The sequence below is a fragment of the Semicossyphus pulcher genome, unplaced genomic scaffold (genome assembly GCF_022749685.1).
Source record: "Semicossyphus pulcher isolate SPU_LCO1_2020_fin unplaced genomic scaffold, fSemPul1.0.p SCAF_40, whole genome shotgun sequence".
Classification (NCBI taxonomy): domain Eukaryota; kingdom Metazoa; phylum Chordata; class Actinopteri; order Labriformes; family Labridae; genus Semicossyphus; species Semicossyphus pulcher.
The window spans coordinates 155,001-177,500 of NW_027211716.1; the positions used below are offsets into that span (position 1 = coordinate 155,001).

A 22,500-nucleotide genomic window follows, 5' to 3' on the forward strand; every position below is an offset into this window, starting at 1 on the left:
CGTTACAGTGTTACACCGTTACAGTGTTACACCGTTACACCGTTACAGTGTTCCACCGTTCCACCGATACAGTGTTACACCGTTACACCGTTACACCGTTACAGTGTTACACCGTTCCACCGTTCCACCGATACAGTGTTACACCGTTACACCGTTACAGTGTTACACCGTTCCACCGTTACAGTGTTACACCGTTCCACCGATACAGTGTTACAACGTTACAGTGTTACACCGTTACACCGTTACAGTGTTACACCGTTACAGTGTTACTCCGTTACAGTGTTACACCGTTACAGTGTTACACCGTTCCACCGATACAGTGTTACAACGTTACAGTGTTACAACGTTACAGTGTTACACCGTTACAGTGTTACACCGTTACAGTGTTACACCGTTACACCGTTACACCGTTACAGTGTTACACCGTTACACCGTTACAGTGTTACACCGTTACAGTGTTACACCGTTACAGTGTTACACCGTTACACCGTTACAGTGTTACACCGTTCCACCGATACAGTGTTACAACGTTACAGTGTTACAACGTTACAGTGTTACACCGATACAGTGTTACAATGTAACACAGTGGTTCCCAACCTGGGGTCCAGGCCCCACTTAGGGGGGTGCCAAAGATCACTGGGGGTGCGCGAGGCTTTGTCTGCACTGACATTGTCAACATTAGATTTGCACGTAAATAAAATCATTAAAAACGCTCTTTACTATACACTATACTATAATCCGACTATTATACAATATTTTTTTTGCTGCTCATCAAATAATGTATCTACTCTGTAGGCCACACCTCTGCGATCTATCGTCTGACTGGTGTTCATTTTTGCCAATAAAGATTTGGATTGAATCACTTTATTGTGTTGGTGTACGTGTGTGCGGCCTCGGGGGGGGCTCCAAGGAAACAAGGTTGGGAACCACTGATCTCATCTCTTAATATCACAGTCACATTAAACGAGACACTCATCTGATGTTTTACACACCAAACATTCAACAAAGGAAATCATGTCGAGGAGTTAAAGCAAAGCGACACAGCATCAACAACAAGCTGGAGGACGCACAGCAGAGTGTGAAAGGAGACGTGCGAGTTCAGACTTCACTGTGCTTTAAGCGTCTCGTGTTTTGATCCATTTTAAAGGCTAAAGTGTCGACTGATGGATGTGCACTGAAGTCACTCAGAGTTCCTCTGGTGCTGGGAGGATACCGGCTCTGTACTAAGAGCTTGAAAAGTCCCTCCAAATGACTGATTGTTCCCTGTTCTTTAAGTGCTGACACAAGAAAAACAGGCGGGTTCCAACTGTTCATAAAAACACCTCTATCGACAGAGAGAGCCGCGCTGCTGACACGATACACACCGTCCAGTTAATCTACCTGCAAACAGAGTCACTCACTTTTTAATTTGTGATGTTAAACTTTATTAATTGTCAGAAATTTGCCTCCTTCTCCTTTGTCTTTGTGCCGTGTGTTTACAAGGACCTTCAGACACACATCAGTCTGTCGCTGTGTTTCTGCAGACGTGTCAATAATCCTCACGCTCCTCTGAGACCACGCAGAGACAGAAAAGTAGGTCCTGGTTCTCAGTGTTTCTGCATCAGTTCATCTGCTGCTCAGAGTCTCACTTTCATTTCAGTGAAACAGATTATCATCACATCTCCGGACGTCCTGATCTCAGTGCTCTAATGACGATTATCTGCTGATTCTGATCTGTTGATTGAATGTGTGTTCGACACTGAAATAAAGCTGTAGATACTAAATCTGACAGGAGCTCCTGATTCACAACTTGAAAGCTGATCATCTTAAATCGTTGATCTGATACGGATGAAAGTTTAACTGGAGAATATGACACCTGGTACTGAGAGAGCAAACACAGCAACAGCAGCATGCTGAGGAGGACAGCATGCAACAGAGTTTAGTAAAGACAGAATCTCTATTCGATTGTCCTCATTATAACATGTGACCCACCCTGATTCTGATGCTAATGACGGGACATCCCTTAAGACATCATCATCTATCACATCTTTGACTTAAATGACTATCGGCACGGTAACCTGACCATCAGAAACAAAAACCTTGATACGTGATACGAAGTTTCCGGTCCTAAAAAGCAGAAATGATGTGAAGCCGTGTGAAACATACTGAAGACACTCCAGATCACAGCCAGAGTACAGGTGTGAACATCAACTGATCATCAACTTGTGTTTGGCTGTAAGAACGTTAAATGTGTCAACAAGCATCTCAAACAGCATCTTTTGGCCCCTCTGTAAATTAAAGGACCGGCCCGAACAGAATGAACCAGAACAGGTCCGTGTGTGAGCGAGACAATGATCTGCCGTGACATCATCAATCCTCCCCTGTGACATCACAGACTGATCCTCACACCTGGAGCAGCTCCTTCAAGCTTTATTTACATACTAATGATTACTTTTATTTTGAAAAGTCTAAAAAAGGTCAAAAACATTGTGACAAATGTTCTTTATAGTTTAACCGACTTCAACGTGTCGTCTTCAAACTCAGTGTACCCGACCGACAGTCCAGAACCCAGACAGACTCGATCTGAGACGTTAAACTTCACTGTGATCGTACCTGACATACCAACAGTGGATTGATTAATATAAAACAGAGACTGGCTGTTGGAAGAACAGGTGTTCATGCACCTGTGTGTAAAGTCATATAAAGAAAACAGCAACTTTTATATTTATCCATTTAGACGCCCAGAACTCTCCTCTTCCTCCGTCGCGTCCACTGACAGAAGGAACACCTGAGTTTAAGCCTCCTCCGTGATTTTAATGTGTTGGTGGGATATCTGACACATGCAGAGGTTATTTTAAAGGGCGGAACAAGTAATTATTTTCATGATCACTTAATATGTTGATTAATTTGTCATTAATCATACGTTTCATTTTGAATAAATCACATAACAGTACACAAATTGATCTCCAGGTGTCTGAAGCACCTGTACTATTCCCGGATAAGCTGCAGTCTAATGAAAGATGGTTTATGTTTCAGGTGAACAGGTAGATGTTTTTAAATCCTCCTCCATGTTTGTAGTTGATGTGAGCTTACCTTCACCCGTCTCTAACTGAAGCATTAATACTGTTGCTATGGTTACCAACAATTAGACCAAGGTTAAAACTTTGACCTGAACTACCTTCGAAATAAACACAGGTATCTTTTTAACACACCTGAATCAGAAAATATAATCCAAAGTGTACAATATGTAAAGTGACATTCAGTTATTAGTTTAGTCTATCGGTTTAAAATATAAACCTAACATTTTTACGTATTTAAAATTTGGTATGTTTTCTGTTGTTAACTTCCTCTTCAGACATTCTGTTACACTGATAAAAGCTTTTTAACTAGCTTAAAGCTAATGCCTATCCATCTGAACTTCACCTTTTACTGTTTACCTCACCTGTGTAGCCACAGTAGCATTAGCAGCTTCTTGCTAATGTTATCTTAGCAAACGTTAGATTCCTCCCTGCCCCACTGTGGTATTAGCATTGTCTGTAGCTTACTGCTAATGTTATCTTAGCTAACGTTAGCTTCCTACCTGCTCCACGGTAGCCGGGTCCATGGACTGAAGCCGGGCCGCGTTCTCGTACTCGTCCTCGCTGTTGTTCCCGGCTCCTTCTTCGGTATCCTGACTGGATCCAACTCCCCCCGGTCCGGTCACCCCGGGCTGGCCACCACCGGCCAGAGCCGCTACCACCCCGCCGGAGCAGGTGCCTGCCTGCCGCCGCCTCTTGCTCAGCCCGGGCCCGGAGCAGCAGCTGCCGATGCCTCCGCCGCAGCCGACGACGCCCGCCGACACGACGAGCTCTCCGCGGGACCCTGCCACCATACTGCCGCTGCTGTCCCGACCGTCGCCGGGTCCCACCGGGGACACGGAGCCGACGGGCGGCGGAGAGGCCTGCTGCGGCCGGGAGCTCGCCTCGATGCTCCGCCGGTCGTCCCTCGCGGAGGGCGGAGCGGGCTGGTAGGACCAAGGCGGAGGTGAAGCTCTTGGTCGAGCTCCGGTCCGCCCTGCGTGAGGGTGCGGGTGTTGGTGAGGGTCAGAGCCGCTTCGACGATCGCTGTCATCGGCATGGTCTGAGACGCCAACCCCGGAGCTGGGCTTCTTCTTCGGGAGAATTGTCATGGTGGTGGTGGTGTGTGTGTGTGTGTGTGTGTGTGTATGTGTGTGTGTGTGTGAGGCAGGGAGGGGGTCAGAGGGTGACGAGTCCTCCCTTTCTGGATCAAATGGTTCGGTGTGTTCGCCCTCCGGCCCGGCCGCTCGGCTCTGATTACCGAGCTTAGGCTCCTAACGAACCGGAACAGATGAAATGAAACGCGCCTTGGCTCCTTTTCGACGGTTTAGTTGAACAAAAACAAGAAGCGTCTCCCTCTTCCCGTTCAACAGCCCGTCCACTTCACAAAACATCAACACAATCTGACGGAGGGCAGTGACGTCACTTCCTGGTTGCGACGGCAATTTTTACGTCAGGCCGTTTATCGACCTTTATTTTTATTATTTGACTGATAAAACTTTGTTTTATTTCCAGATTTATTTGTTAACTTTTATTTCCCTTCTCTTTTCTCTCGCTCCTAAAAACACTCAGAGCTTTAGAGATTACATTTCCGGCGTATTAACGTCTTTCCTCGTAATGTATTGCGTTATTTCAATCCAGAGATAAATACGTAATTTTATTAATGATTTTGCATGTTATTGATGTGTAAGAGTAGTTTCCTTTACCCAGACTGCTAAAGGACACTAAATGCATTTTATATGCAAATATGGTAGGGGCGTAGGTCTGCTTAGTTTTATTTTATATAATAATAATAATGATAACAATAATATTATTATAATATACACAATTTTTTTTAGAATATTTTACTCAGCTGACATTTAAATATATTAAGGGAGAAATCAGCAGACACAGTGTGGGTTTATCAGACTCACCTTAACTGAAGTTCATTGTTCTTTACCCTGAGGTGAACCGCTTCAAATCCACTGCATATGTCACTGTGAGCAATTCAGTTTAGCAAAAATAGAGAGCTTGTTTAAACGTATTTCTGACATTACAGTGGACATGTTAGATGATTACACAATTACATAAACTCCAACAAGAAGAGATTTATAAGGAAGAGCTCAGGGTGCTGTCATACAGACTCACATGGATGGAGGAAGGTGAAAAAAATAGAAAATATTTTGTTAATATTGAAAAAAGAAACATAGAGAGAAACTCACTATCTGAACTACATCTAGAGAATTTGAAAACAGAGGATAACACGGTAAAATCAAAATTCGCATCTAATTTTTATGCGATTTATATAAATATGATAGTTGTAGCAGCAGCTCTGACATTCTCGTTTGAAAGATGTAAAAAAAAAAAACAGCTAGTATGAGCTTTAAGTAGAATGTGATGAAACATGAACTACCGAAGAACTACAGTGGGGTACGAGAATCTTCAATTATTGATCACCAGGAAATGATGGCCTCTGAAAACTCCTCCTTGCATTATAACATTATTGATCAATGATTGTAAATTGATTGCTTCTCTTCTGGCCAAACGTCTCAAAACGTCATTGACATCATTCATGAATCCCAGAGTGGCTTCATGCCTGGACGTCCCGTTTCTAAGATCCTTTGAACTATAGACGTTTTATACACGGTGACCCTGTGATTCTTCTTCTGGACTTCCAGAAGGCATTTGACACAGTCAGTCAGACACCCTGGCTTTCTTTAAAGTCGAGCTGAAATGAGAAATGTCATTTTAATCCTTTTAGATCACGTCCCCGCTAATACTGTGCATCTATTTGACAATATAGGCCAAAAAAATACAGAAAATCCATTTCTTCGTATTCTTATATCAAAATCATTTTTTCTTCCGGTAAAACTAAATTTCACGCGTGCTTACGTAAGTTAGCACCAAACAATTTCAACCAATCAATCTGCAACATTTAGCCGCAGAGCACCAAGAACGCTCGGTCAGTTAGCTAGCTGCTGCGCTGTGGAGAACGTCTGTCTACGCCCACTTCTCAACGATCACATCAAATCCCTCTAATGATATGTCCCGCCTGCACGTCCTGTTTCACTCGGACATACGTCACGATACGGAAGCTAGATACTCTGGAGATGCTGTTTCAGCTCGACTTTAGCTTTGGAAACATCTTTATTAGTGCACTCTAAACACTTTATAAAAATAATAATAGTTTGGTGAAGCTCTTCTACATCCTGCAGAGTTAGTGTGAACAAAGGTGTGCAGCTTCTCCTTACATCTTCTTGTGGCTCAAGTCTTAAACTGTTTGATGTTGCAGATCTCTTTCACAGGAAGTGATGTTTTTAATAAAGAAGTCAAAATATCACAACTATCAGACGACACAACAATGTTTGTAAAAAGTTCTGATGAAACTTCTGCTGGATCTACATTCTCTGATGTTTCAGGTTTAACACTAAAAGTGAAATAACAGATCGTACTGAAATGTGTGGACTTCCTGTGAAGGACTCTGTAACATATTTAGGTGTTCAAATCTGGGGGTGCTGGTCTGGCTCAGTTGGTAGAGCAAGCGCCCCGTGTGTGGAGGCTACAGTCCTCGACGCACTGATCGCAGGCTCGACTCCCGGTCTGCCGATCCATTTGGTGCATGTCTTCCCCCGCTCTCTCCTCTCCACATTTCCTGTCTCTCTTCAGCTGTCCAAAAAAAAAAAATCTGCAAACATCCCAAAACAATTATGAATGACACTTTCCTTTGTTGTTGATGCAATTAGAAAGACATGTAACGGCTGGTTGGCCAGGGATTCATCCATACATGGAGAGTTCTTCTGAGTAAAGCAGAAGGAGCCTCTGATACGCTGTCCCACTCGATGTCTCCGAATCAACATGTTCTAAGTTAGACGATTTAATTTTATAAAGCCCATAAAGTGAAAAGGTGTTCTCACTAACCCTCTGGCTGCAGGAGGATTTAATGTTCTGACCTTTACAACTTTTAATCAAATTATAAAAATGAACTGGATTCAAAGATGTCTGAAGAATCCACAAAGTGTGGAATATTTCCCCAGCTCGTTCTTTGTGCTTTGTTCTTCTGTCGTCAACAAATGTTGTCATGTTGGGCTCCTCTGTTCAAACTTAATTACTCTCCTCACAGTTGTTTTAATGGACCAACATGTCAGATAGAAACAAAGCCACAGTCTGTAAACACAGTCAGTACTGTGAACATGCTCATGAACAGTTCTGAGTCTTTATCAGAGAGATTTGGTGTCGACAGTCCGTCATGAAGCGTCTTTAGCACAACATGTTTGGACGAACTGAATTGAAACGAACGTATATAAATATAAGAACTATAAATGGGGTTTCTGTATTTGATAGAAGGTGCACTAATGCTTTGGTGAGACATCATCTTGACCGAACCATTGCTCCCATTTGTAACATCGGCGGCTCTATTTAAATAGTTAGCTGTATTCTCTTGCCTTATAAACACGTCAAACGTGTGCACAGGTACTCTCCTGTTGAAAAGATTACGTGCAAATACGTCCGTAATTAAGCGATGCACTTTATGTGGCTGTGAGGGAGAAACTATGGAACATGTGTTTCCTGCACCGGCCTTTGGAACACATGTGAAACTAACAAATCAGGTATCTGACTGATCCTCAACAGCTCCAATCTCTCAGCAGATCAATTACACTTCATTAATTTGATTATTATTTCAGCAAAATATTACACACACAAAATGAAATGAAACATCAAACGTCCGTTTATGATGACGGCGTCAGCTGATCACCGCTGGATCAGCTGTTAGTCAGTTGTAAAGCTGCAGTAGGAACATTATTAAAACTAACTGTTGTCATATTTGCTCAAACTGTCACTTTAAACATGCAGTCGTACGTGAGAGAGATAATCATGCTCCTCTGGCTCCTCCTCCTGCTCCTCTGGCTCCTCCTCCTGCTCCTCTGGCTCCTCCTCCTGCTCCTAATGATATTTGTAAGAATCCTACGCTCCCGAAACACAACAACCAATCAGAGCCGAGCAGTCTCTCAGGCTGCTGTCAATCACACGCTGCGCAGCACCACTCCGCCGCGCATGCTCACACGGTCACGCTCAGTTTCTTCAGCGTGCGCAGCGTCAGACAGTTTGTGTCCACAAAGGCTGAAAAAGAACCACCAGGGGGCGCTGGTTTAGCTCAGCTGGTAGAGCGGGCGCCCCCTGCGCAGAGGCCACGGTCCTCGCCGCCAGCCTGCAGATCCGTTTGGTGCATGTCAACACCCACTCTCTACTCCCCACGTTTCCTGTCTCACGTCATCTGTCCTATCAAAGAAAAATATAAAAAATAATCTTAAAAAAAACAATTACCTGGAAGGAACAAACAGCCCGACACTGCAAAGAGCGTTACCCCGAAGAAGAGAAATCAGAGCGGCGTTTCTGAGGTGGAGAGAGCTACGGGAGCTGAGAGGATCAAAAGGTGATGCTGAGTTAGACAGGTCTGCTCGACAGGTAATTACCCCAGCTTCATTTCTGCTGTCTTTGTTTCACATTGCTGAGATGTCTGCGGTTACTCTGACGTTACATTGGTGTTGCAGTCGGGCTGTTAGCTTGTTCTCAGTGCGGCTGATGTTACCGTTTCAGACTTCCTCCTGGTCGTTCTGTGTGCCTGTGCTCTCACGGCTAAATGTGCTCAACATCAGTGTTACTGCTTAGCTGGCTGTTTTTTCCACAGTCTCTGTTAGCAAACGAAGTTCTGCTGGTTCTAAATAGAACTAGCTGTAGATTACCGTTCACAGCAAAAACACTGATTTCTACTGGTGTGATGTGTATCTGCTTCGATAGTGTTGGTGGTGTAATACAACGACTGCGGTTGTTGTCATTTCACGTTTTTACACAGTGTATATCTGGCTCCTTCAGTTGCCGTGGTTACTAGCCTGCGCGCGCATGACAGCCTCCTCTGCGGGGAGGGCTTTGGAGGCAGGACTGAGCGCTGCAGAGAGAGAGGGGGAGGGGCCTGGAGGTTGTAACCTTTCACATTTTGAAGCAGAGTCAGCTCTCTTCTCCGTCTCACCTTCTGCAGCTTTAACAGCTGTTTGATCCAGCGGTGATCAGACATCAACATAACGACAGATACAGAGAAAAGTAAGTCATCATCGCTGCTGTTGTGTCACTTAAATAATAATTTAAATGTAATTAACGTGAGCTCTGAAAAGAGAGTCGGCTGGCTTATTATTATCACCGATGGAAAAGAATACAACACTGAAGCGTCCACTGCACAATGACGGCTCCACCGCCCCTCCTGTAGGCGGACTGAGTGCAGGGAGAGGGCGAGGGCTCCACTGCTGAGCTGAGAGGTGAACGGGATGTGACACTGTCTGATCAATGCAGACAGGAGAGCATCGTTTATCTGAACATTTGAAAGGTTAAATAATCAATGAGTGGTTTCTATTAAAGGTGGCTCTGAGCCGCTCATCAAATCAACTTCTGTACTTTGAGCTTTTTAATATCTTCTGACACGATCTGACGAGAGCCAGCCACTTCCTGTGGCTGAAATGACAGATAATTATCAGACTACATGATAAAAGGCACCAGAGGACAGGAAGTGACATCTACTCCGGGGGAGGACCTCCAGACCCCCGTCAAATTGTCCCACCCACTTTATTTCCTGCGCCCATGGTGAGGAGGTTATGGTGCTTGATGTCCTCTGTGACTCTCAGTGGGAGCATCAGTGACTACATGAACATCATGCTGTGCTGAAGAAGACTTGAAACTAGAGACTGAGACCATAAAGTCATTAGGAACATGTTTACTGAGGGAATACATCAGGAGAGGAGGAGGAGCATGTTCTCATAGACTTCTATAGGATCACACTGAGTCGCCCCCTGCTGGACACAAGAAATCAGACAAGAAACTGTTCAGTGACAAAGTGTGTATTTTATATAATCTTCTTCTCACACACACACACACACACACACACACACACACACACACACACACACACACACATCTTTAGTTACAGTTAGTGCTCAGTGCTGAGTAGTAATAATAATAATAATAATGATAATGATAATAATAATAATATAAGCAATAGTTGTCTTCAAATATAGATCGATACACTTTATACAAAATACCCTGCATATTACTGTCAAGTTTATTTTAGTGATATGAGAATGTGATGTTTCTGTTGTTCTCTCTGATCACCACCGGAGGGCGCCACTGCTCTGCTGTCAGCCTGAACTCTGAGGGTGAACAGAACCTGCTGCTTCTGAGGTCAACAATGAAGGAAAGACATTTTGAATCATTAGAATGAGTTTTACATCATTAATTATTGTTCGTGACTCCCCAGAGTTCGAGCTGACGCCTTAGACGTCCCGTTCTGTCCGACCAACAGGCCGTAAAGTTTCAGTAAATCCTCCCACAGAAGCTGCAGCCAGAGAACCAGAGACACGAGTGTACAATAATGTGTGCATATATACAGTGTGTGTTCTTTAAATGCCCACAGCATCCTCTGTGTTTGTTCCTGAAGTGTTTGGTGACAGTCGAGGGAACATTTGGAGAAAAGTGACGACAAACCTGCAAACTGACGGAGCACAAATGAAGACTGTTCGTACATCTGCAGAAGAATCCGCTCTCTGCACCTGCAGATATTTCAAGCTTCACTTTATTATGGTTCATAACTGAACCATAACTTCAGCTGGTTTCCTGTTTAAGAAGAGGAGGCCTGATACTGTTCATAATCTGTGATGCTGACGGATCTGATGAAGACACGTCACAGATCTGACGCGTGTTACAAGAAATTATAACAAACAATATGATCATGGGAAACTCTGTATTAGGATTACAATATTAACTTTTAACAGTTAAAAACTAAATGAATTTAAAAGAGTCATAAAAACAAGGGACATATTTCATAACCAGATGAGTCATTAAACCTTTTTATATCAGCTGTGAAAGCGACGTCATGCGTCCTGACCGACTGTCTCTGAGCGTTTCCGTGTGTCTGTAACAGAATGATACGATGAGGTAACGAGTGTGTCTGAACGTTCCTCCAGCAGTTTGCAGGTGGTCACACGGACGTGGTTTTATAAACAGTCCTAAATATGAGTGCAAAGGCATGCAGCAGCTCCCGCCTCCACCTCCCAGTGTCAGCCACAGAAACCCAGAGGAGGTCCGAGCCTGAAACACAGATTATACAGTGAACAGAGTCTCAATGTCCGCGCTCAGGGTGTCCATAAAGGTCTTCACATGGATGTAACAGTGACCTGAACCCTGCTGCTGACGGATGCTACTACAGGAGGAGGATGGTCACCGTGACAACCACTGTGTGTGTAATAAATATGAAAGCTTTCATGCTGTGCTGATGGAGACGACGTGTCAGTACAGTGAAGTTTCTGCAGGATTAAAGGTCCCGTACTCAGAGAGCGTGTTTGGTCTGAAGCTGAACTGAAAGTGACTGAAGGAGGTCGACCTCTGAACCCCCGGCTAACGTCTGACGGGGTAAATCCTCTCTGGACTTCAGGTGAAGTCAAATCACTTCACCTCAGTATGCAAGCGTTTTCACTGACTTCTGTCTTCTTTTGTTTGATTTTACTATTTATCACAGCGAAGGAGAAAACTTTTATTTTGAAGGTCTTCGATGATTCGATGTATTTTTTACTCTTTAGTTTTGTCACTTCGAATTTACTCTAAACTCCAAAAGGTTTTTCTTCTTCTACAAACATTTTCTGTTTCACAAACTTTCACACACTGCAGCCACCTGATAGAGTCTGTAATCAATCTGTTGTACGTGCAGAGTCACACATACACAGTCCACATTGTCCCTGGTTCCCTGCTCGTTGTGAACGTGATGAAGACCCTGGAGCTGTGTCTACTACTAAACGTCCCTGTCTCTTCTCCTGTCGCTCAAGCTCACTGCAGGACATCTATTGTTCTTATATTCAGTAAAAAAAAACATGCAAAAATATATGATGTGTAAATGTCTGTAAAATAAAGAGTCCTCTCAGGCGCTGTGATGTGTGTGGAGGTGCAGCTAACACATCCACACAAACTGGAAACAGGCAGAGACGGAGAGGACGTCCTGTGGTGTCAGACTGAAGCTTCTTCAACACATTTCTGTTTCATCTTCGACAGGTGAGAACTCAGCAGGTGTGAATACGGGACCCTTAAGTGCGTTTAAAGTGAAGTGTTCCACGTGGCTGCCTGTGCTGAGTGTTAGTGCTGCATTCGTGTTCATCAGATGAACTAAATTACAATAATCAGATCTTTTTAACAGTACAGCGACTGTCAGTGTGCTTGACAGGGAGGAGAGGGAGGGAGGAGGACAGAGAGAAAGAGAGAGAGAGAGAGAGAGAGAGAGAGAGAGAGAGAGAGAGAGAGGAAATCTGCTGAGTAGAAAACATCATCTCTAAAGTCTCTTCAGGCGCTGCAGGACGTATCGTCCTGTTTAAACCAGCTGACGGCCCACTACGGCCCCCAACCCACAGGTTGATCAACACGTCTGACTAAATCCATCATCATCTCTTGTTAATGTCACATGGCGCTCTCCCAGTCTGACTGCAGCTGTGAGAAAAGTTCAAAGGAAACAGAATAAAAAACATTGTGATGTTTTTCATGTTTGAACCTTTAAATAAAAATCTTGTTTCCTTTAAATCATCAGACAAATATCCGGACGTGTGTGCGCTCACGGAAACACACAGCGAGTGTGAACAAATGTTCAGAGACGTCCAGATGTCCTCCTGCAGCTGTATTAATGTATGCAAATGTGTTTTAATCTGCATGCAGAGACAGCAGCGGCTGAAGGGTGAATGTTTAAAGGAAACAGGATTTATGATGAAAAACAGCAGAATGCTCCTTTAACAGTCGACGAGCTGCACGTTGTGTCTGAAGACTCGTCGCTGTTTTCCTCCACCTGTTGCTCAGTCGTCTCCTCCGTCTCTCAGCAGCCATGTTTGTTGACATCTTTTCTCCCTCCTCCTTGTCTGTCAGGCTCTTCAGTGGGTCACATGACCTCTGTGTCTGCTGGTAACTTCCGTGCTCTTCCTTCTCTTTCCATCCTCGTCCCTCCTTAAACCCCCTCAGGTGTCTCTCTGTCCATTAAAACCTCCCCTCTCTCCCCCCTCCTCCTCCGGCTACCACATGTACGTCTTTGTGGTGTCGATCTGACTCCCCCCTGCCTCCTCCTCCCTCCCCCCCACCTCCCTCTCCTCCTCCTCCTCCTTGTCGTCTTTGTCCTTCTCAGCCTCGCTCTCCCACAGCGTGATGAGCGGCGGGTACAGCTCGTTCAGAGGGATGGAGGTGGCGTGCTGCATGTACTTCTTCAGCGAGTGGCCGCAGGACTTGTGCTGCTGCACGCGGCGGCCCATGTAGACCACCAGCAGCGCCATGATGGACAGAGCGAACATCGAACCCATCACCGCCGCCAACGCCACGCTGCTGCGCCGAGACGCCACCATCTCCACCGAGAAGCCCGCCTCCTTAGTGGTGACGTTCAAACAGGAGGTGTGGACGGGAGAGGAAGGGGAGGAGGAGGGAGAGCTGGGGGTCGGAGAGGAGCTGGGAGAGGAGGAGGGGGAGGTGAAGGAGGGAGGAGAGGAGGAGACGGTGAGGCAGACGTGGTACTCCGTGGCAGGAAGGAGGTGAGTCAGGTTATACTCCTGAACGTCAACAGGGACCTGGAGAGAGAGAGGGAGGAGAGAGAGGGGGAGAGAGGGGGGGAGAAGGAGGAGAGAGAGGGAGGGGAGAGAGGGGGGGAGAAGGAGGAGAGAGAGGGGGAGAGAGAAGGAGGGGAGAGGGGGGGGAGAAGGAGGAGAGAGAGGGGGGGAGAAGGAGGAGAGAGAGGGGGGGAGAGAAGGGGGGAGAAGGAGGAGAGAGAGGGGGGGAGAAGGAGGAGAGAGAGGGGGAGAGAGAAGGAGGGGAGAGGGGGGGAGAAGGAGGAGAGAGAGGGGGGGAGAAGGAGGAGAGAGAGGGGGAGAGAGAGGGGGGGAGAAGGAGGAGAGAGAGGGGGGGAGAAGGAGGAGAGAGAGGGGGGGAGAGAAGGAGGGGAGAGGGGGGGAGAAGGAAGAGAGAGAGGGGGAGAGAGAGGGAGGGGAGAGAGGGGGGGAGAAGGGGGAGAGAGAGGGAGGGGAGAGAGGGGGGGAGAAGGAGGAGAGAGGGGGGGGAGAAGGAGGAGAGAGAGGGGGGGAGAGAAGGAGGAGAGAGGGGGGGAGAAGGAGGAGAGCGGGGGGAGAAGGAAGAGAGAGAGGGGGAGAGAGAGGGAGGGGAGAGAGGGGGGGAGAAGGGGGAGAGAGAGGGAGGGGAGAGAGGGGGGGAGAAGGGGGAGAGAGAGGGAGGGGAGAGAGGGGGGGAGAAGGAGGAGAGAGAGGGGGAGGGGGGGAGAAGGAAGAGAGAGAGGGGGAGAGAAGGAGGAGAGAGGGGGGGGAGAAGGAGGAGAGAGAGGGGGGGAGAGAAGGAGGAGAGAGGGGGGGAGAAGGAGGAGAGCGGGGGGAGAAGGAAGAGAGAGAGGGGGAGAGAGAGGGAGGGGAGAGAGGGGGGGAGAAGGGGGAGAGAGGGGGGGAGAAGGAGGAGAGAGAGGGGGAGGGGGGGAGAAGGAAGAGAGAGAGGGGGAGAGAGAGGGGGAGGGGGGGAGAAGGAGGAGAGAGAGGGGGAGAGAGAGGGAGGGGAGAGAGGGGGGGAGAAGGAAGAGAGAGAGGGGGGGAGAAGGAGGAGAGAGAGGGGGAGAGAGAAGGAGGGGAGAGGGGGGTGAGAAGGAAGAGAAAGAGGGGGAGAGAGAGGGAGGGGAGAGAGGGGGGAGAAGGAGGAGAGAGAGGGGGAGAGGGGGGGGAGAAGGAAGAGAGAGAGGGGGAGAGAGAGGGAGGGGAGAGAGGGGGGGAGAAGGGGGAGAGAGAGGGAGGGGAGAGAGGGGGAGAGAGGGGGAGGGGGGGAGAAGGAAGAGAGAGAGGGGGAGCGAGAGGGAGGGGAGAGAGGGGGGGAGAAGGGGGGGAGAGAGGGGGAGAGAGAGGGGGGGGGAAGGAAGAGAGAGAGGGAGGGGAGAGAGGGGGGGAGAAGGGGGGGGAGAAGGGGGAGAGAGAGGGGGGAGGGGGGGAGAAGGAGGAGAGAGGGGGAGAGAGAGGGGGGAGGGGGGGAGAAGGAGAGAGAGGGGGAGAGAGAAGGAGGGGAGGGGGGGAGAAGGAGGAGAGGGGGGGAGAAGGAAGAGAGAGAGGGAGGGGAGAGAGGGGGAGAGAGAGGGGAAGAGAGAGGGAGGGGAGAGAGGGGGGAGAAGGGGGAGAGAGAGGGGGAGAGAGGGGGGGGGGAAGAGAGTGAGTACCTTCATCATTACAGTGGAACGTCAAATAGAACGCCACAAAGGATGTCAAATAGAACCTCGAATAGAACATCACATAGAAAGTGACAAAGGATGTCACATAGAACATCACAAAGAACGTCTCAAAGGATGTCAAATAGAACGTCACGTAGAACGTCACAGAAGAAATAAAGGAACAAAAAAAAAAGAATAAAACGTCAGAGAGAAATATGTCCGAACCAATGTATGTACAGATGGACGACGCGTCTCCATCTGCTCCCACTGTATGAAAGTGATGCCATAACAGCCCTGTGATAGGCGCTGCCATCTGGCGATGGTGACGTCATTTGGAGCCAGAGTCTGCGCAGTAGAGATCGGCGGGTGGAGCCTTCGTAGCCACTTCCGCTAACCCAGTGATTCTCAAACTGGGGGGCGCGCCAACGTTTGTAAAATGTAGCAGGCAGAACTATGTTTTGACGTCGGACAACCCGGACTCATTTTCAGGTGGCACAGCACACAAACACGTTGTCCTCGCATATGTCAATGATTTCTGTGAGAAGCACGTCACATGTAGACTTCCACACTCTAATTGTTCTCTTTTCTTCACTGTATTAAGTTTTAATTCACAATCTACTTTAATCTGATCTCTTTGCTTTGCTTCAGTCCCCCAACACACCTGCACCTCTGCTCTCTGCACAGCTGCTGGCCCCGCCCCCCTCTGTCTGTCTGTCTCTCTGTCTGCTGTGTTGACTACCCTCATCTGCAATGTTTAATTAAGTTACAAAAGTTAAATATTTTCTCTCGCAATTCAAAACAGCACGTGAGCCGCGTGTGCACGAAGGGCGTTATTAATGACGTAGCGATCCAAACGAGCGATCGATCGTTACCAAATGACATGTGCACCTTTTTTATAAGCTTCATAAACAGCGACAATCAATGCATTTACAGTCGGGACGTACGGAGACACACAGTGAGCTGCTTTTAAACATCTGAAACACAAAGCTGCGCTGAGACACAACCAGAGGCGAGCAGGAGGTCAGACTGACACCCATCTCACACCAAGACAAACAGATGTGTAACCACAGACAGGTGCAGCATCAGATCACAGGCAGGTGACAGGTGTAGAGTGGGTGGATGTGTTCACCTTGGCTGTGTAGCTGATCTGAGGGTTGTCTATGTGCACAGTGGCGCTGGTCCACCGGGGCAGAGGGAGGGGGGTGTCCTGCTGGTTCTGACCCACAGGTGAAGGTCCTCCGCTGGGATACAACTTCCACTCCAACACCACCGACTGAGCGTGCACCACCTGCACAGGAAGCAGGAAACATCAGTACACCTCCAGGGTAAAGCATCAGAGATGAGTTAGAACAGATCATAAAAATGTACTTATACAGCACATCACCTGTTCTACACACACAGACAGGTGAGGCTAACAGTGTCTTGTTACCTTAGCGAGCACCACCAGGGAGGCTGCAGACGAGTTCTCCAGCCACGGCTGCTCTCTGCTTGGCTCCGCCCCCCACCAGCTGCCCCCGCCCGACCACGAGCCCACCGACCCCTGAGAGTCCACAAACACCGACACGCTCTTTGTGTCTGCTCCCTCCATGTTCCACGCCACACAGGTATACACACCTGAGAGAGACAGGGAGAGCTCGCTGTTACTGTGAGTGGATGCAGCCGTGGATTTGGCCCTGCAGGTTTCCTGTAAACCAGACTGACCTGCGTCTGACGGCTCTGCGTGTTCGATCACCAACGCTCCGGGCTCCGACATACGATGCTTCTTCTTCTTCCTGCTCGGGCCACGCCCCTCCTCTGATATGATTGGTGCAGCCATTGCCTCCGAGCTCACCTGATCAGGAGGGAAGGGACAGAATTTTTTTTTTACTTTAAATTAAATTTGTTGGATAAAATTTAAATTGATGGTAATTTGCTCCCCAACAATCAGCTCTCTGATTACCTGTAAATCTACCTGAACTTTGATAAACATATCATAACTCCGCCCACCTTGTCTCCAGTAGGCGTTACCCAGTAGAACTGGGGGGCAGGGTCAGCGTCCGCCCAGCACTCAAGTGTGATTGGCTGTCCGGCGCTGACGTTCATGGCCGGCGGGAAGGCGTGAGGAGAGATGTGAGGCAGGCAGCTGTTGGCTCCGCCCTCACCCCATCCCAGCGCTACCACCTCCTGCAGCTCCCGACCAATCAGGTGAGGTGGGGAGGAGCAGAGGGTGATGGAGGACTCCAGCAGCTTCAGGTGTGATTGGTTGCCCAGGTGAGGCCCCCAGGAGGAGAGACAGTCACACCTCAGAGGGTTCGAGTGCAGAGACACCTCCTCCAGAGTGGGGAGAGAGGAGAGGAGGTCTCCAGAGAGGAGGCTCAGCTGGTTACTGTGGAGGAGGAGCGTCCGCAGGGAGGACAGGTCACTAAGGGGGGAGGGAACAAGGAGAGGAAACAAGGAGACAAGAGAAGAGAAAACAAGGTGAGGAAAAGAATGAAGAATTAAGAGAAAGGAGAAGAGGAAAGGAGCGAGGGGAAAAAGGAGAGAAAGAAAGAAAAGAAATGAGGGATGAGAAGAAGAGAGGACAGAAATATGGTTTACACCTTTGTCCTCCATCATTCTCGTTTTCTTTTATTTGTTCATGAATTTAATCTGGAGGGAACGAGACAGGCAGACAGACAGATGGACAGACAGGTATAAGGACAGACACCTGAAGGCCTGCGGGTCGATGTAGGACAGCCGTGGGTTGCTGCAGAGCTCCAGTTTGGCGATCTCTGGAAGGTTCTGGAAAGCTGCTCTCTCCACCATCAGCAGCTCGTCCATGTTGTTCAGACTGAACACAAAACACAACGTCTGTCACTAAAACGCGTTTAATCATCAATCACTGTCACTGATGAAGCCACGCCTCCTCTGTCACACTGAGTCTGTCCAGCAGGTGGAGCTGTGCTCAGTCGCAACCAAGCGGCAACCTCCAGTGTTGAAAAATGAAGCCAATGCGGAAGTGCAAAAACCTGCAGTTCCTCGAGTGGCCACTTGAGGCTCCAGAAAACAAGAAATAACATTACAGCAGAAATAAACACGTTTACAGCCTGGGACAAAAAATGTTTTGTTATAAAGAGCTAATTTTATTGTTCATGATAACTGTACGGGGGGTGAATGTTTCTATAACACACCCGTTTTAATTATATTAAGCCTTAAATCATAAGGGCGGGGTCACTTGATTGACAGGTGCATCCTGCTGGCTGTTAGACGTCACAGACACGGTCACTGAGTTTACCTTCACCTGTTTGTGTTGTTGGAGCCTTCAGAGGACAAATAATCTCTCTGTGTGTTTATGGAACTTTGTGTGCGTGCAGTCTGAGCTCCAGCTTTAAGTGAGTTAAATGTTCGTGTTATTGTGTCGATATATTTTTAGCACTAAGCAGCAGGTATACTGTGCTCGCTTTAGCTGCTTGTTAGCCTGTCCAGTGTTTATCAAACATTTATTTAATCGTCGGTCAGTAAATAGGAGTCAGGAGTTGTTGGCTTTTCCCCGGAGAGATTACAGCGGACTGTAGTGATGAGCAGATTGGTTATTTTACGTCACGTGTCGGCTCGCTGCTCTCTCACCTACTACTTCTTTAGTCTGATAACTAAACACCTGCAGTCAGTCACCGACAGAATCTCCTCCTGCCAAAGTCAAACCAGCTCATTCATGATTTATACAGTCTATGGCTAATAACCGTTAGCTACGCTGAGGAGGATATAGCCTAGCTTCTTAGCCGCAGCTGGCTGATTCATGCGGCCCACCCATAGAGCTCTGCCACAGGCTGTAGCTCGCTCGCGCTCCGCCTCTTTGCCTCTGGATTAGCCGTCTCTGGCATTTCCAATATAGCGACCCCCAGCGGCGGCGCAATTCGGGCTTCAAAACGCTTCTTCAGAAACCAGTGGGTGACGTCACTGAGACTACGTCCATTATTTATACTGTCTGTGTCACATCAGCATCTCTAAACAAAGCCTGCGTCTGGATGTTCACCATAGGTTTGCAAGATTCTTGCACATGTGCTCCTGCTCTTTCGCTCTTTTGCCGATTATGTCCCCTGAGAGGTCAAAGGTCAATGTTGATACATCATTTTAGCACAAGCCATGGTGCATCCTCAACTGAATCAAGTCGTTTTGACACCTAAACTCGTCCTTTCATGACGAATATCTAATATATATTAGGATTAAATAACGGGCTGAACACGAGCCTGGTTTCATTCAGAACTGGAAGCCAAGTCTGCTGAGTAAAAGGCCGAACTTAAAGACATCTTATGATCCTGAAGTATTCCTAACTATTCCATAAGTTACCCCTCAACAACTGTCTCACTGTTCTGCCGTAAAATACCATCTGTCCGGATCTCTGACCGTGGACACAACTCGTTAACACCATCACAGACGGTGGTGGAGAAACATCTGTCAGTGCTTTTAAACGTCTACAAAGGAAGCACACTGTGAGCGCATCTAACTCTGACTCAGGTCACATATAAGAGTCTACGTCAGCGTGTCGGAGGACACAGCTCTCAGGATAAAATGACGTTACTCTCACACAATATCAGCTGATAAATTTAGACTCACTTGACTCATTTGTTGAAGTCGTTCATCGAACAGAGACATGACTGAGAAGCACACAGACGTCAGATACGATTTCACATCAACAGTAACGAGAAGAATCAGATCTGACCTGGTATCGGAGACACCAAATGTTAAAGGTAAACCAGGTCAGAACATCCTGAGGCGACACTGACCTGAGCTCCTCCAGGTGCTGAAGGTTCTGGAAGTCCCCCTGCTGGACTCGACTGATCGGGTTCCTGTTCAGGTCCAAGAACTTAAGGTTAGGGAGCACGCTCAGAGCGTCCCGAGGAACGGACCTGCCAAGAGAACAACACCCTGAGCTACAGAACCAGATGGTAATAGACAGAGTGTAAGGGGAATCGAACCAGCGACTGCTCTCAGACCCACCTGAGCTTATTGTCGTAGAAGCTCAGGCTCTCCAGGTAGTCGAGTCCCAGGAAGGCAGCAGAGGGGACGGAGGCCAGTCCCATCCCGGCCAGCACCAGGCTGTGGAGGCGGGACAAAGGCAGGAAGTTCTTCTCCTCCAGACCCAGGATGGGGTTCTCCCCGATCATCAGGATCTCCAGGGACGGCAGGGACTCAAACCAGCGGCTGTCGATGGCCACAAGCCGGTTGGAGTTCAGGTGGAGCCTACAAGGCCGAGCAGAGGGCAGAAAAACCAAGTGTAGAATTTAAGTTCTCTAAGGTGGTGCTTGTGGTAATTGAGTAGGTCCCACAAGTCCTAAAGGTGGTTCCTTTGGTCACTCAGGTGGCTGTAGGGAGAGTGGAGAGATCTTAGTGGACAATGGTTCTGATGTTTCTGTATGAGGAACGAAGAGGCTCTGAAGGTCTCATGTTTACAAAGACGAACTGAGATCATATGACTGAGAAGAAGCAGAAGAAGAAGCAGCAGAAGAAGAAGCAGCAGAAGCAGAAGAAGAAGCAGAAGAAGAAGAAGCAGAAGCAGAAGAAGCAGAAGCAGAAGAAGAAGAAGCAGAAGAAGCAGAAGAAGAAGCAGCAGAAGAAGAAGAAGCAGCAGAAGAAGCAGAAAAAGCAGAAGAAGAAGAAGCAGAAGAAGCAGAAGCAGAAGAAACAGAAGAAGAAGAAGCAGAAGAAGAAGAAGCAGAAGAAGCAGAAGCAGAAGAAGAAGAAGCAGAAGAAGCAGAAGAAGAAGAAGCAGAAGAAGAAGAAGCAGAAGAAGAAGAAGCAGAAGAAGCAGAAGAAGCAGAAGAAGAAGAAGCAGAAGAAGCAGAAGCAGAAGAAGAAGAAGCAGAAGAAGCAGAAGAAGCAGAAGAAGAAGAAGCAGAAGAAGCAGAAGAAGCAGAAGAAGAAGCAGAAGAAGCAGAAGAAGAAGAAGCAGAAGAAGCAGAAGCAGAAGAAGCAGAAGAAGCAGAAGAAGAAGCAGAAGAAGCAGAAGAAGAAGAAGCAGAAGCAGAAGAAGCAGAAGAAGAAGAAGAAGCAGAAGAAGAAGAAGCAGAAGAAACAGAAGAAGCAGAAGAAACAGAAGAAGCAGAAGAAAAAGAAGAAGAAGAAGCAGAAGAAGAAGAAGAAGCAGAAGAAGAAGAAGAAGCAGAAGAAGAAGAAGCAGTGGTGTTTACCGCAGCAGGTTGGTGAGCCCAGCGAAGGCTTTGGGTCCGATGGAGGAGATGTGGTTGTGGTTGATGTAGAGCTCCTCCAGGCTGGACAGGTTCCTCAGACTGAAGTCCTCCAACTCCTCAATGTGGTTCTCCTCCAGGTACAGTGTCACCAACCGGCCCAGAGAGGAGAGACCCATGGAGCTCACCTGGAAGAAGAGAGAGAAACATGTAGGGGTCTGTGAGCATGGCAGTGAGACACGATGATACACTACATCCTCAGCCCCTCCTGAAGGCCCCACCGTGCAGCTAGATTACGGTTCAGGTTTCCATGAGACTGTTCAACAAACATGTAGAAGAACATTGAAGGGGAGGAGAACGTGTGTGTGACCTGAGTGAAGTGGTTCTGGGACAGGTCCAGTTCTGTCAGGTTGGTCAGACTCTGCAGCTCAGCGGTGATGGACGAGATGTTGTTACTCTGCAGCAGCAGCACCTGAGAAACACCACAACATATCAGCAACACATTCACTCGTTCATTCAGTGATAAACAACCAATCGTGTGTAAATCAAACATGGACGCCTGAGGTCTGCTGCGTGCTAAAGTCTGTCTCTACAGATAACGAACACATTAACAGTTACGGTGTAGTGTTGTCATGGTCACCTGTGTGTCTGAGGACATGTTGGCCGGCACTCTCTGCAGGTGGAGCTCGTTACAGTCCACCGTCCTGGCCTGGTGATACACAGACTGTGGAGTGTACCAAGGCCTCGTCTCGCACACGCACTGCAGAGGACACAGCACAGCGCCACCTACAGGGCACAGCACACAACCAAACCTCTGTTTAATGCGCAGCCTGTAAAACTCGTGCTGCATTCAGGTGCTCCTCGGAGGGTCTCATTTACTGCGCCGTAATATGAAAAGTTTTTATCCCGACTTTATCCTCCACATGACTGCAGGGTCAAATCTGTTCTTTACCTTCACTGGCTCCGCCCACTCCCACACACACTGATGATGTCACCAGGGAGAGGAGGAGACTCACAAGGACTGCAGATCCCATGGTGCACTGGGGTGGAGCAGAGAGGAAGTGTTGGTTAAATTCCTCCAGAAGTTCAGAGGGAG

General features: G+C 47.7%; 2 protein-coding genes across 3 annotated transcripts in view; both read right to left on the reverse strand.

Moving 5' to 3' along the window:
- otud5a (OTU deubiquitinase 5a) overlaps positions 1-4,428 on the reverse strand; it is a 27,941-nt gene extending 23,513 nt beyond the window's left edge. For both annotated transcript variants that reach the window (XM_069680735.1, XM_069680734.1), the window contains exon 1: positions 3,560-4,428. In XM_069680735.1, coding sequence (XP_069536836.1) covers positions 3,560-4,147 — 588 coding nt within the window. In that variant the 5' untranslated portion in view covers positions 4,148-4,428. The remainder of the gene's footprint in view (positions 1-3,559) is intronic.
- Positions 4,429-13,096: 8,668 nt separating this feature from the next.
- Positions 13,097-22,500, reverse strand: part of LOC138608181 (leucine-rich repeat neuronal protein 1) — a 9,516-nt gene continuing 112 nt past the window's right edge. The window contains exons 2-13 of the mRNA XM_069680701.1: positions 22,357-22,500; positions 22,045-22,190; positions 21,775-21,876; positions 21,408-21,592; positions 20,218-20,460; positions 20,004-20,126; positions 17,948-18,070; positions 17,248-17,662; positions 16,963-17,092; positions 16,691-16,875; positions 16,391-16,549; positions 13,097-13,639 (exon numbers count right to left, since the gene is read on the reverse strand). The exon at positions 22,357-22,500 is cut by the window's right edge and continues 11 nt beyond it. Of these exons, the coding sequence (XP_069536802.1) occupies positions 13,097-13,639; positions 16,391-16,549; positions 16,691-16,875; positions 16,963-17,092; positions 17,248-17,662; positions 17,948-18,070; positions 20,004-20,126; positions 20,218-20,460; positions 21,408-21,592; positions 21,775-21,876; positions 22,045-22,190; positions 22,357-22,500 (2,498 nt within the window). The remainder of the gene's footprint in view (positions 13,640-16,390; positions 16,550-16,690; positions 16,876-16,962; positions 17,093-17,247; positions 17,663-17,947; positions 18,071-20,003; positions 20,127-20,217; positions 20,461-21,407; positions 21,593-21,774; positions 21,877-22,044; positions 22,191-22,356) is intronic.